Source organism: Chiloscyllium punctatum, chromosome 9 (genome assembly GCF_047496795.1).
Source record: "Chiloscyllium punctatum isolate Juve2018m chromosome 9, sChiPun1.3, whole genome shotgun sequence".
Taxonomy (NCBI): Eukaryota; Metazoa; Chordata; class Chondrichthyes; order Orectolobiformes; family Hemiscylliidae; genus Chiloscyllium; species Chiloscyllium punctatum.
This window is the reverse complement of record NC_092747.1, coordinates 59094726-59110007: the sequence shown is the minus strand read 5'-3', so window position 1 is coordinate 59110007 and position 15282 is coordinate 59094726. Positions and strand designations below refer to the sequence as shown.

Here is a 15282-nt window from a genome sequence, read left to right as displayed (position 1 = left end):
AATATAACTTGCATAAGTAAGTGATTTTTAAATGTAATGATAACTTCTGCCTCCACAGCCTTTCAGTCAGTGAGCTCTACAACCGCCAAGGTGATCACTGATCTCGTTGATTTTAAAAAAGTCCTTATTGTCCACTCTTTCTAGGTCCCTCAATTTTATGCACATCTATTTAATCTCTCCTTTGTTTACCTTGTACCAAAGAAAACAACGTCAGTCTGTGTAATGTGCCCTTATAGCTAATATTTTCTAGTCTTGGCAACATTCTTGTAAAGCTTTTCTGTATTCTCTATTATACAATCCCACACTTACCGTCAGGTAGTGATAAGAACTGTACACCTTAGTGGTGGTCTAATTCATTTCATATAGGTTTGACAAACCTCCCTTCTCTTAAACACAACACACGGGTTAATAATGCAAAGTATCTGTTATGCATTCTTAACTGCTTTAACCACCTGCCCTCTGACCTTCAGAGGACTTTAGGTGTGTATCCCAAGGCCCCTCAGTTCTTCTACCATTCTCAGAATCCTATCATTTTATGTGGTACCTCTAGCTAAAATGCCCACAATTCTCTGGATTGAAATCCATTTGAAACCTTTTGCCAACCTGGCCAGTCCACAATTTCCTAATAATTCCCAATAAAAAACACTTGCCATGTGTCCAAATTTTGTATGTCACTTTTCAGTTATAACCCCTTCATTATTAATACCTAACATGAAAAGCAGAGAACCGAGTACTAACCCAATTTTGTGGAACATTTATTGAAAATACATTTACAGGCACAACATCCATTAACAATTGTCCTTTGCTTCCTGACACTGAGCAAATGTTGAATACAATTTGTCAATCTCAAACTTTTCAGGCCAGATTGCCATGTCAGATGCTGTTAAATGCCTTGCTAAAATTCATGTAGACTACATCAATTGATTTGTTCTCAAACTTTTTTGACCAGATTGCCATGTTGGATGCTGTTAAAAGCCTTGCTAAAAATCCATGTAGACTACATCGATCACATTATCCTCGTTGAACTTTCTTATTAACTCATCAAAAACATATTCAGGTTTGTCAGACACAACCCACCCTCCTCAAATCTAAGCCAACTATCCTTGATCAATCTGTGTATTTCGAAAATGGTAAATAGTATTGTTCCTCAAAATTTTCCTAATAACTTCTGCATCTCTGAGGTTAAACTGACTGGCCTGTAATTGCAAAGTTTGTCACTTGCACCCTTTTTAAAGCAATGTTAGTATGTTAGCATTCTTCTGGTACTACACGTATAGCCAAAAAGGATTGCAAAATGAATACCAGAGTATCTGTTCATTCCTCCATTGTACAACAGCCTGGGATACATGTTCTCTGGGCTTGGCAACATAATCTAACTTTCAAAAAATATTAAACTCAGAAAGTTATACCTCTGCGTTTATACCATCAAATATTCACCTTCCTCCTTCCTGAACTACCATCCTCCTCTTGTGCAGAGAGACACAAAATAATCATGAAGACCAATATAAATATTCTCTAGCTCCACAACCACATAATTTTTCAGATCTTTACTAGTGATTTAAATACAGGAAAATCACTGCAGTAGGCAATGATAGTGTGTGAAACTCTTCTAAAAAAAAGTACAACAAATATTTCTGCAAAAAATGCTTTTTTTCATCAAGTTCACGCTGAACACAGTTTTAGATTTTGTAAATCAAAGCTCCTAGTCACATCCCAAGAAACATCAGGAAAAGAAACATTTAAAATAGTCATAGGTAAAACATAAGGACATAAAAACTTATTAGAAAATTTAAAAAGAAAAATTCAACAATATTGTCTTGGATGTGCAATCTTTATTAGGCTGTGTAAATAAAAGTTTGTAATTTCTGTGTAAAAGTGTCTTTCACTTTTATTTTCAACATCAATTGCAAGAAATAAAAATACCTAAGATTGTAATGATACCTTGCAAGGAGCGTAACATCATCTTCATACTCCAATATTTGTTCGAAGCTTTCGATGGTCTTACTGAAATTATGTGAATAATCTTCTGTTGATGACTGGTTATTAACCATTTTTGTTTTATATTCACTGGATGTGTAACTGTCTAGCTCACTTCTTCCAGATTGTAAAAGCTATGTGGAATTCATGAATTTCAAGAGTCAAAGCAAAGTAGGTTATCAATTGAATTCAAATAAACAATTAGATTTGACATAATGGTCAGTATTTAAATTGAGGTGACAGAGGTCTCAGGAGGTAAAAAAATGAGCACTGCAAATGCTGGAGATCAGAGTCGAGACTAGGGCGCTGCAAAAGCACAGCAGGTCAGGCACCATCTGAGGAACAGGAGAATCGACATTTCGGACAAGAGCCCTTCCTCAGGAATGAGCCTGAGGAGTCGATTCTCCTGCTCCTTGGATGCTGCCTGACCTGTGCTTTTCCAGCACCCCACTCTCGACAAAGGTCTCAGAAGGCCCATTGAATAAGCAGCAGTGGATCTTACCAAAGGGTCAAGGATTTTGGGTTGGAAATTCTAACTGTGAAGACTTACTAGTCAATTAAAAACTAGCAACTGTCAAATACTCTGCAATGACACCAACGGAGCCATGCAAGCACCACTTTCACACAAGGCCCAAGATAAACAAGGGTCCAAGATCACAGGTGAGGGTCAGCAGGATGGGGGCAACACTGGAGATGGTCAGCAGGAATGACAAAGGAATGGCTCTCAGTGCTGGCGCAACTTCTTCATGCCAGATCCTTGATCAGGAAGCCTACTTGCAACTAGAAATTGCTAATTAGAAATGGTATAACGGCTGCAGAAAGGAAGTTTGAGGGGGATCTGCCTCTGGAGGTAGTATGGGCTGAAGTCAGAAATAGGAAAGGTGCAGTCACCTTGTTGGGTGTTTACTATAGGCCCCCCAATAGCAGCAGAGATGTGGAGAAACAGATTGGGAAACAGATTTTGGAAAGGTGCAGAAGCCACAGGGTCGTAGTCATGGGCCACTTCAACTTCCCAAATATTGATTGGAAGCTCTTTAGATCAAGTAGATTGGATGGGGCGGTGTTTGTGCAGTGTGTCCAGGAAGCTTTTCTAACACAGTATGTAGATTGTCCAACCAGAGGGGAGGCCATATTGGATTTAGTACTCGGTAATGAACCGGGACAAGTGGTGGGCTTGTTAGTGGGTGAACATTTTGGTGATGGTGACCACAATTCTGTGACTTTCACCTTGGTTATGGAGAGAGATAGGTGCGCACAACAAGGTAGATTTTACAATTGGGGGAAGGGAAATTACGATGCTGTAAGACAGGATTTGAGGAGCATACGTTGGGAGCATAGGCTGTCAGGGAAGGATGTGGTGGAAATGTGGAACTTTTTCAAAGAGCAGATACGACGTGTCCATGATATGTATGTACCTATCAGGCAGGAAAGAAATGGTCGTGTGAGGGAGCCTTGGTTGACGAGGGAGGTTGAATGTCTAGTAAAGAGGAAGAAGGAGGCTTACATAAGGTTGAGGAAACAGGGTTCAGACAGAGCAGTGGAGGGATACAGGATAGCCAGAAGGGACCTGAAGAAAGGGATTAGGAGAGCTAAGAGAGGGCATGAAAAATCCTTGGCAGATAGGATCAAGGATAACCCCAAGGCATTTTAAGCGTATGTGAGAAACCTGAGAATGACGAGAACGAGGGTAGGTCCGATCAAGGACAGTAGTGGGAGACTGTGTATTGAGTCGGAAGAGATAGGAGATGTCTTGAACAAGTACTTCTCTTCAGTATTTATGAACGAGAGGGACCGTATTGTTGAAGAGGAGAGTGTGAAACGGACTGTTAAGCTAGAAGAGATACCTGTTAGGAAGGAAGATGTGTTGGACATTTTGAACAACTTGAGGATAGACAAGTCCCCCGGGCCTGACGGGATATATCTTAGGATTATGTGGGAAGCAAGAGAGGAAATTGCAGTACCGTTGGCAATGATCTTCTCGTCTTCACTGGCAACGGGGGTGGTACCAGGGGACTGGAGAGTAGCGAATGTTGTGCCCCTGTTCAAAAAAGGGAATAGGGATAACCCCGGGAATTACAGGCCAGTTAGTCTTACTTCTGTGGTAGGCAAAGTAATGGAAAGGGTACTGAGGGATAGGATTTACGAGTATCTGGAAAGACACTGCTTGATTAGGGACAGCCAGCACGGATTTGTGAAGGGTAGGTCTTGCCTTACAAGTCTTATTGAATTCTTCGAGGAGGTGACCAAGCATGTGGATGAGGGTAGAGCAATGGATGTAGTGTACATGGATTTTAGTAAGGCATTTGATAAGGTTCCCCATGGTAGGCTTATGTGGAAAGTCAGGAGGCATGGGATAGAGGGAAATTTGGCCAATTGGATAGAAAACTGGCTAACCGGTCGAAGGCAGAGAGTGGTGGTAGATGGTAAATATTCAGCCTGGAGCCCAGTTACAAGTGGAGTTCCGCAGGGATCAGTTCTGGGTCCTCTGCTGTTTGTAATTTTTATTAATGACTTAGATGAGGGAGTCGAAGGGTGGGTCAGTAAATTTGCAGATGATACGAAGATAGGTGGAGTTGTGGACAGTGAGGAGGGCTGTTGTCGGCTGCAGAGGGACTTAGATATGATGCAGAGCTGGGCTGAGGAGTGGCAGATGGAGTTCAACCCTGCCAAGTGTGAGGTTGTCCATTTTGGAAGAACAAATAAGAATGCGGAATACAGGGTTAATGGTAGGGTTCTTAGTCAGGTGGAGGAACAGAGGGATCTTGGGGTCTATGTACATAGATCTTTGAAGGTTGCCACTCAGGTGGATAGAGTTTGTAAGAAGGCCTATGGAGTATTATCGTTCATTAGCAGAGGGATTGAATTCAAGAGTCGTGAAGTGATGTTGCAGCTGTACAGGACTTTGGTTAGGCCACAGTTGGAGTACTGTGTGCAGTTCTGGTCGCCTTACTTTAGGAAAGATGTGGAAGCTTTGGAGAGGGTGCAGAGAAGATTTACCAGGATGTTGCCTGGAATGGAGAGTAGGTCGTACGAGGATAGGTTGAGAGTTCTCGGCCTTTTCTCGTTGGAACGGCGAAGGATGAGGGGTGACTTGATAGAGGTTTATAAGATGATCAGAGGAATAGATAGACAGTCAGAAACTTTTTCCCCGGGTACAACAAAGTGTTACAAGGGGACATAAATTTAAGGTGAAGGGTGAAAGGTATAGGGGAGATGTCAGGGGTGGGTTCTTTACCCAGAGAGTGGTGGGGGCATGGAATGCGCTGCCCGTGGGAGTGGTAGAGTCAGAATCATTGGCGACCTTTAAGCGGCATTTGGATAGGTACATGGATGGGTGCTTAATCTAGGTTAGAAGTTCGGCACAACATCGTGGGCCGAAGGGCCTGTTCTGTGCTGTATTGTTCTATGTTCTATGTAAACAGGCTTTGCATTTTGGGCTTGCTGCTGGATGTTTACTGGAACAGTGATGTGGATATCGATTGAGCATTAATTATTTACTTACAGATCTGAATTGGCATTGAGGTGAGGAAACAATTCTAGAGTCTTCCCATGTGAACTTAAATTAGGACAATGATGCAGTCTCCACCTGCCACCATTCGGCCTGATTAAATAACCCTCCCACTGGCCACCAAACTCATCGTGGGGGGGTGCATTAATCAATGGTCAAAAATTTTTTTAAAATATAGGTGCTTTATTTTCAGTAGGTAATCTACTTTTTGATTTGGAATGCAGTGAAACTGATTTATACATTTAATTTACACTCTCAAAACGATGGCAATTTGCAAATCTGTTTCAAAAGCGTTGCGAAAAAATACATTGCAATTGAGTTCCTTCGATCATAGAGTTTTATGCTGAAGAATAAATAAAAACTACACACAGAACTATAAGCACAAATAAAATGCTTCATTTAGATACAAGTGGCAATGGTCCAAGGGAAGATCTCCATGAATTCCTAAAAATACAAGTTATTACATTACACTGTCTCTACACATACTGCTCCACCAAATCTGAGGTGGATGATGGATTTATCATAATTCAATCTATAATCTCTACCACTATTCCTGCAGATTGGATCAAATGCTCTTGCCTTTGTCCCCCCTCAGCAGTACATTAAATGAAGGGGTCACAGATTTCCTTTCCCCTCCCAAAAAGAAGAACCAAACAAGTTACAAACAATCTTGTTATCCATAGTGTTTCTAATGTAAACAGACATGTCAAGAAACATATATACTCCAATGCAATCTTCCCACAATCAATGTGCCATCAAATTGTAGAATGGCTCAAAAACAATTGTATATTTCTTTCATATAGAATTTTTAAAAAGCTATCAAATATACAGCAAACAAAAATACCCTCAATGTTCTTTTTTTCAACAAGGATTTTGACTCATATCTAGTCAGCCTGCTTTACCTGGAAGTACAGGTCAGATATTTCGAGTATGCTGCCAAGTTCTGTGCATTGATGAGTTTCTGGATTGTATGTTTTTTGGGTGACAAAAATGGCTTAAGTTTTATTTCTTCAGAAATGGAAAAAGGGAGGTTCTTAAGTTTAAAGCCTAAGGGCACACAAACCCGTTATCACCAACCATCTCAAAAACTCTTATAATCTATTAATGAATATTTAATTATTGCGAATATGTTACTTGACTGAATTTTGGTAACTTCTATTTTAACTGGTGAAACAAAGATATAATGTAATGCAATTGAAAAAATGTTCAAACAAACAATAAACGATGAGGAAACTTGAATGGGATTTTCTCTCCTAATCACCAAAAAAGGCAACAGGATTGAGGATACAGATAATGAGTATAAATATTATTTATACCTGAGTGTGTTTCTTGTCCATTAAACATCCAGTGGAAGTGGTGTGGGATGTATATTTGACAGCAGCGATGACTCCTTGAACAACCATATGCTTGTGTTCCCTATAATGTAAACTTTCTACAATTTCCTTAAACTCCTGTAGTGATACAACAGTGACCTCTGTTATGTTAAAATAAAAAAAACACAATTCATTACTATGTTACAAATGGAGAAAAGTAACAAAACAATTTTTTTTAAAATTCACTCTGCAATGTGGATATTGATGGCTGGCCCAGAATTTACTGTCCATCTCTAGTTTCCCTTGACAGAATAATGGTGAGCTGCCTTCTTGAATCGTTGAAGGCCATTGAAGTGACAGGCAGAGGAATCAAAGGCCAAACTCAAAAATAGCCACAGTTTAAAAACAAAATGGGATTGGGACAAGGAACATTTTAAAGATGAGAGTTAAGGCTTTGTGCCTGAATGCATGGAGCACTTAAAATAAATTGGACAAACTAATCACCCAAATAGATACAAAAGGGTATGATATAGTTACGATTATGGAGATAGGATTGCAGGGTGACCAGGGCTAGGAACTGAACATCCTGGGGTATTCAGTATTTATGAAGGACAAAAATAAAAAGGCAATAGAGTTAAAGAGGATGTAAACACAATATTGAGGAAAAATATTAGATCCGACAATGTAGAACCTGCATGGGTAGAATTGAGAAATACCAAGGGACAGAAAATATAAATAGGGTGGGAACTGTACTGGTGATGTTGGGAATGGCATTAAACAAGAAATCATAAAATTATGCAGTAATTGGTAATTATGAATGGCTTAAACCTGTGTATAGATTGGACGAATCAATTGGTCACAAGACTATAGAGGAGGAATTCCTAGCATGTATGTGAAATAGTTTTCTGGACCAATTGTTGAGGAGTCAACTAGAGGACAGGTCAATTTAGACTGGGGATTATGCAATATGAAAGAAATAATTGGTAATGTAGTTGTGTGAGACCCCTTGAGGATAAGCAACCATAATATGATAGAATTTTTGATCAAGATGGACAGTGAGGCAATTGATGCTGATACTAGGATGCTAAATTTTAATAAGGAAGCTACGATGGTATGAGGCATGAATTGGCTCGGATGGATTGGGAAATGTTACTGACAGGAGTGACAACGGATAGACAATTCAACATTCAAAGAGCTACGAATATTGTTTATTCCCATCTGACACAAGAGTGCAAAAAAAAACTGGGCAAACCATGGCTTAAAGGGAGGTTAGAGATTAGGTGCAAAAAAGAGGCTTACAAATTGGCAGGAGAAAAACAAAAGATTGGGAACAATTTAGAAATCAGCAAAGGAGGAATGAGGGATTGATTAAGTAAGGGAAAATTGAGTAAAAGTATAAGCTTGCAGGGAATGCAAGAACGTATTACAAAAGTTTCCATGTAAAGAGAGAAAGAATAGCAAAAACTAATGAATGTTGCTTACAGTCAGAGATGTATAGCACGGAAACTCATCCAACTTGCCCATGCTGAACAGCTATCCTAAATTAATTGAGTCCCATTTGCTACCACTTGGCCCATGTCCCTCTCAACCCTCCCTGTTTATGTACCCTGCCAGATGTCTTTTGAATGTCATAATTGTACCAGCCTCCACCACTTCTGGCAGCTCATTCCATACATGCACCACCCTTTGATTGAAAACATTGCCCCTCTCACCTTAAACCTATGACATCTACTTTTGGACTCACCCCACCTTAGAAAAAATACCTTGTCTATTTATCCTATCCATGCCTCTCAATTTTATAAACCTCTATAAAGTCACCCCTCAGCCTCTCTGTAAAGCTCAATCCCTCTAACCCTGGCAACATCCTTGTAAATCTTTTCTGAACCCTTTCAAGTTTCACAATACCCTTCCAATGGGAGGGAGACCAGATTTACACACATTATTCCAAAAGAGGCCTAACCAATGTCCTGTACATACTCAACATGACCTGTCAACTCCTATACTCAATGCTTTGACCAATAAAGGAAAGCATACTAAACACCTTCTTCACTATCCTATAATAGGGAAATGTCAGATATAGGGGAATTTATAATGAGAAACAAAGAAATGTCTGACAAACTGAATGCATACTTTGCTTCTGTCTTCGCAAAGAAGGGCATGAATAACATACCAGAAACAGTATGTGATGGATGGCAGTTATAGGAAGGGGGGAAAGTCTCAGATACAGTCACATAGATAGGTTAACTCCAGGAAGGGTAAGAGAGGTAGGCAGCAACTGCAGGAATCTTTTGTGGATATACCCATCTCAAACAGGTATGCTGTTTTTGGAAAATGTAGGGGGTGATGGATTCTCAGGGGAACGTAGCATGAACAGCCAAGAGTCTGGTATTGAGACTGGTTCTAATGTAACGAGGAGTACGTCGGCTTCCAAGAGATCAATTGTGTTCGGGGATTCTGTAGTCCAAGGTACAGACAGATGTTTCTGTGGCTAGCAGAGAAAAAACAGAATGGTGTGTTGTTTCCCTGCTGCCAGGATCAAGGATGTCTCAGAGAGGGTGCAGAATGTTCTCACGGGGGAGACAGGCCAGCAGGATGTCATTGTCCACATTGGAACCAACGACATAGGAAGGGAAAAGGTTGAGATTCTGAAGGAGATTACAGAGAGTTAGGCAGAAATTTAAAAAGGAGGTCCTCAAGGGTAGTAATATCTGGATTACTTCCAGTGCTATGAGCGAGTGAGGGCAGGAATATGAGGATAGAGCAGATGAATGCATGGCTGAGGAGCTGGTGGAAGGGAGAAGGATTCACATTTTTGGACCATTGGAATCTCTTTTGGGGTAGGAGAGACCTGAACAAGAAGAACGGATTGCACCTAAATTGGAAGGGGACTAATATACTGGCAGAGAAATTTGCTAGAACTGCTTGGGAGGATTTAAACTAGTAAGGCGGGGGGGGGGGGGGGGGGGGAGAGTTGGTAGGGACCCAGGCAGATAGTGAGGAAATAGATCGATCTGAGACGGGTACAGCGAAGAATAGAAGTGAGTCAAATAGTCAGGATAGGCAGGGATAATAAATTAAAGCGCATTTATTTCAAAGCAAGGGGCCTAACAGGGAAGGCAGATGAACTCAGGGCATGGTTAGGAACATGCCCCTCAATTATATAAACCTCTATAAGGTCACCCTTCAGCCTGCAAAGCTCAAGAGAAAATAGCTCGAGCTTATTCAGCCTCTCTGTAAAGCTCAATCCCTCTAACCCTGGCAACATCCTTGTAAATCTTTTCTGAACCCTTTCAAGGTTCACAATATCTTTCCAATGGGAGGGAGACCAGATTTACACAATATCCCAAAAGTGGCCTAACTAATGTCCTGTACATCCACAACATGATCTGCCAACTACTATACTCAATGCAAGGATATCACAGCAATTACAGGGATGGGCAGGACTGGCAGCTTAATGTTCCAGGATACAAATGCTACAGGAAGGATAGAAAGGGAGGCAAGAAAGGAGGGCGAGTGGCATTTTTGATAAAGGGTAGCATTACAGCTGTGCTGAGGGAGGATATTCCCGGAAATACATCCAGGGACGTTATTTGGGTGGAACTGAGAAATAAGAAAGGGATGATCACCTTATTGGAATTGTATTATAAAACCCCCCCAGTAGTCAGAGGAAAATTGAGAATCAAACTTGTAAGGAGATCTCAGCCATCTGTAAGAATAATAGGGGATTTTAACTTTCCAAGCATCGACTGGGACTGCCATAGTGTTAAAGGTTTAGATGGAGAGGAATTTCTTAAGTGTGTACAAGACAATTTTCTGATTCAGTACAGGGATGTACCTACTAGAGAAGGCACAAAACTTGACCTACTCTTGGGAAATAAGGCAGGGCAGGTGACTGAGGTGTCAGTGGGGGAGCACTTTAGGGCCAGCGACCATAATTCTATTAGTTTTAAAATAGTGATGGAAAAGGATAGACTAGACCTAAAAGTTGAAGTTCTAAATTGGAAAAAGGCCAATTTTGACAGTATTAGGCAAGAACCTTCGAAAGCTGATTGGAGACAGATGTTCGCAGGTAAAGGGACGGCTGGAAAATGTGAAGCCTTCAGAAATGAGATAACAAGAATCCAGAGAAAGTATATTCCTGTCAGGGTGAAAGGAAAGGCTGGGAGGTATAGGGAATGCTGGATGACTAAAGAAATTGAGGGTTTGGTTAAGAAAAAGAAGGAAGCATATGTCAGGTACAGACAGGATAGATTGAGTGAATCCTTAGAAGAGTATAAAGGAAGTAGGAGTGTACTTAAGAGGGAAATCAGGAGGGCAAAACGGGGACATGAAATAGCTTTTGCAAATAAAATTAAGGAGAATCCAAAGGGTTTTTACAAATATATTAAGGACATAAGGGTAACTAGGGAGAGAATAGGGCCCCTCAAAGATCAGCAAGGCAGCCTTTGTGTGGAGCCACAGAAAATGGGGGAGATACTAAATGAGTATTTTGCATCAGTATTTACTGTGGAAAATTATATGGAAGATATAGACTGTAGGGAAATAGATGGTGACATCTTGCAAAATGTCCAGATTACAGGGGAGGAAGTGCTGGATGTTTTGAAACGGGTAAAGGTGGATAAATCCCCAGGACCTGATCAGGTGTAACTGAGAACTCTGTGGGAAGCTAGAAAAGTGATTGCTGGGCCTCTTGCTGAGATATTTGTATCATCAATAGTCACAGGTGAGGTGCCGGAAGACTGGAGGTTGGCAAACGTGTTCAAGAAGGACGGTAAGGAGAAGCCAGGGAACTATAGACCGGTGAGCCTGACCTCAGTGGTGGGCAAGTTGTCGGAGGGAATCCTGAGGGACAGGATGTACATGTATTTGGAAAGGCAAGGACTGATTAGTGATAGTCAACATGGCTTTGTGCGTGGGAAATCATGTTTCACAAACTTGAGTGAGTTTTTTGGAAGAAGTAACAAAGAAGATTGATGAGGGCAGAGCAGTAGATGTGATCTATATGGACTTCGGTAAGGCATTTGACAAGGTTCCCCGTTGCAGACTGATTAGCAAGGTTAAATCTCATGGAATACAGGGAAAACTAGCCATTTGGATACAGAACTGGCTTAAAGGTAGAAGACAGAGGGTGGTGGTGGAAGGTTGTTTTTCATACTGGAGGCCTGTGACCAGTGGAGTGCCACAAGGATTGGTGCTGGGCCCTCTACTTTCTGTCATTTACATAAATGATTTGGATGCGAGTATAAGAGGTACCGTTAGTAAGTTTGCAGATGACACCAAAATTGGAGGTGTAGTGGACAGCGAAGAGGGTTACCTTAGATTACAACAGAATCTGGACCAGATGGGCCAATGGGCTGAGAAGTGGCAGATGGAGTTTAATTCAGATAAATGCGAGGTGCTGCATTTTGGGAAAGCAAATCTTAGCAGGACTTAATGGTAAGGTCCTAGGGACTGTTGCTGAACAAAGAGACCTTGGAGTGCAGGTTCATAGCTCCTTGAAAGTGGAGTCACAGGTAGATAGGATAGAGAAGGTGGCGTTTGGTATGCTTTCCTTTATTGGTCAGAGTATTGAGTACAGGAGTTGGGAGTCATGTTGCAGCTATACAGGACATTGGTTAGGCCACTGTTGGAATATTGTGTGCAATTCTGGTCTCCTTCCTTTCGGAAAGATGTTGTGAAACTTGAAAGGGTTCAGAAAAGATTTACAAGGATGTTGCCAGGGTTGGAGGATTTGAGCTACAGGGAGAGGCTGAACAGGCTGGCGCTGTTTTCCCTGGATTGTCGGAGGCTGAGGAGTGACCTTATAGAGGTTTACAAAATTATGAGGGGCATGGATAGGATAAATGGATAAAGTATTTTCCCTGGGGTCGGGGAATCCAGAACTAGAGAGCATAGGTTTAGGGTGAGAGGGGAAAGATATAAAAGAGACCTAAGGGGCAACTTTTTCACACAGAGGGTGGTACGCGTATGGAATGATCTGCCAGAGGATGTGGTGGAGGCTGGTACAATGTAACATTTAGGAGGCAATTGGTTGGGTATATGAATAGGAAGGCTTTGGAGGGATATGGGCCAGGTGCTGGCAGGTAAGACTAGATTGGGTTGGGATATCTGGTCGGCATGGACAGGTTGGACCAAAGGGTCTGTTTCCATGCTGTACATCTCTATGACTAAATGATGGGGATCGCGGGGTTTAATGAGAGGGAGGAACTGAAGTAAACCTGTATTAGTAACGAAATGGTGTTGGAGAAATTGATGGGATTGAAGGTTGATAAAATCCCCGGGGCCTGATAATTTACATGCCAGAGTACTTAAGGAAGTTGCCTGAGAAATAGTAGATGTATTAGTGATCATTTTCCAAGATTCTTTAGACTCTGGAACAATTCCTACAGATTGTAGGGCAGCTAATGTAACTGTACTATTTTAAAAGGCAGATAGAAAGAAGACAGGGAATTGTACACCAGTGAGTCTGGCACTGGTAATGTGTAAGATACTAGAGGCCATTATCAAAGATCTTATAGTAGAGCACTTAGAACACATTGATAGAATCAGGCAGTCATTAACGATTTATAGAAGGGAAATCATGCTTGACAAATCTACTAGACTTCTTTGAAGGTGTATCTAATAGATTTAATCAGGGAGGGAGTGAGTAAAAAACTCACTGATCTCCGAGAGCGTGGTTTAGTCTGGGAGGAGCAGTTGAAAGGCTGAGCAACAGCAGCACAGAGTGAGTATAAAACTCTGTGCCTGGGGAGCGCAGCCTTGTCTCGGGCGAGCTGTTGAAAGGTGAAGCAGCAGCAGCATGGAGTGATCATAAAACTCGGGGCACACTGTAGCTGCAAAAAAAATACTGGAATGACATTGCAGGGAAGCTGTGACCTGATTGGCTGGTAGGAAATCTGCAGTAAGTTTGAAAAAGAGCATAGCAAAGAAATATTAGAAATAAACTCAAACTTATATAAATTAATAAAGTAATTAACTAAGTAGAGGTGGCTGGGCAGGTAATGTGCTGTAACTGTATGACGTGGGAGCTGGCTGATCCCATTGTGAACTGCAGTGACCACAACTGCATTAAGTGGTGGTTGCTGAAGGAACTTCAGCTCAGAATTGATGAGCTGGAATCTGAGCTTCAAACACTGTAGCACATCCTGGAGGTGGAGAGTTACCTGGATGCTTTGTTTCAGGAGGCAGTCAGACCCAGTAGATTAAGTAATTCAAATTCAGTTAGTGATCAGATATAGCAGGGTGCGATTGCAAGTGAGGAAGGTAGGGTGATCCTGAGTTCAGGAACAGAGGAGCCGCAGCTCTTGACCTTGTCCAACAGCTATGAGGTACTTGTACCTTGTGAGGATGAGGGAAAAGGGCTGCAGGGAGGATGAGCCAGCTAAGCATGGCACCATGGTGTAGAAGCCATTTAAGATAGGGACGCAAAAAGACAAGTAGTAGTTATAGGGGACTTAGTCATGGGATATGATGAATTGGCTGAGACCTTGAATAGGTATTTTCACAGTGGAGGACACGAATAACATGCCAGTGATTGACAAAGAGACGAAGATAGGTGAGGACCTGGAAACAATCATTATTATGGAAGAGGTAGTGTTGGGTATGGAAGAGGTAGTGTTGGGCAAGCTAATGGAGCTAAGAATAGACAAGTCTCCTGGTCCTGATGGAATACATCTCAGGGCTTGAAAAAATATGGCAGGAGGAATAGCAACTGCATTTGTGGTAATTTGCCAAAATTCGCTGGACTGTTCGGCAGTTGCAGTCGATTGGATAACAGCAGATGTGACGCCATTGTTTAAAAAGGGAAGTAGACAAAACATGGGGATTACAGACAGGCTAGCTTAGCTTCTGTAGTGGGGAAGATGCTTTATTATTACCTATTATCAAGGAAGTCTATTATCAAGGAAGAAATAGCAAGGCATCCAGATAAAAATTGTCCCAATGGTGAGGTGTCATGTGCAGTGTACTTTTGCCTAGTCTTCTGAATGGGAAGCAGACTTCACGGAAAACTCCGAGCCCCAGAGGAAATCAATTGACCGAATTATCAGTTATCAAAACGAAATAGTGCTCACTCATCTTGTTCGGATAATCGAGGTTCCTCTGTGTATGTTAATGATTTACATGGGGGAACTAAAGGTAATATCTCAAAATTTGGAGATGACACAAAATTGGATTGAAGGGTGAGCTGTAAGGAGGATGCACAGATGTTGCAATGTGATTTGGACACTTGAGCAAATGCACAGCAGATAGAGTATAATGTGGATAAATGTGAGGTTATCCACTTGGGTAACAAAAATACGAAGGTAGATTATTATTTAAATGGTTATAAATTGAGAGAGAGATGTTCAATGAGACCTGGATGTCCTTGTGCACCAGTTGCTGAAAGTAAGCATGCAGGTGCAGCCGGCAGTTGAACAAGGCAAACTGTATGTTGGCCTTCATAGTGAGAGGAATTGAATACAGGAACAAGAATGTCTTACTGCA

The 15282-nt window shown here is 41.5% G+C and overlaps 1 protein-coding gene across 1 annotated transcript in view; it reads right to left on the bottom strand.

Annotated features, from left to right (window-relative positions):
- The window catches only part of LOC140481694 (RPA-related protein RADX-like), a 98371-nt gene that overhangs the window by 19896 nt on the left and 63193 nt on the right, over positions 1-15282 (bottom strand). Inside the window, exons 9-10 of the mRNA XM_072578269.1 lie at positions 6802-6959; positions 1942-2111 (exon numbers count right to left, since the gene is read on the bottom strand). Coding sequence (XP_072434370.1) covers positions 1942-2111; positions 6802-6959 — 328 coding nt within the window. The remainder of the gene's footprint in view (positions 1-1941; positions 2112-6801; positions 6960-15282) is intronic.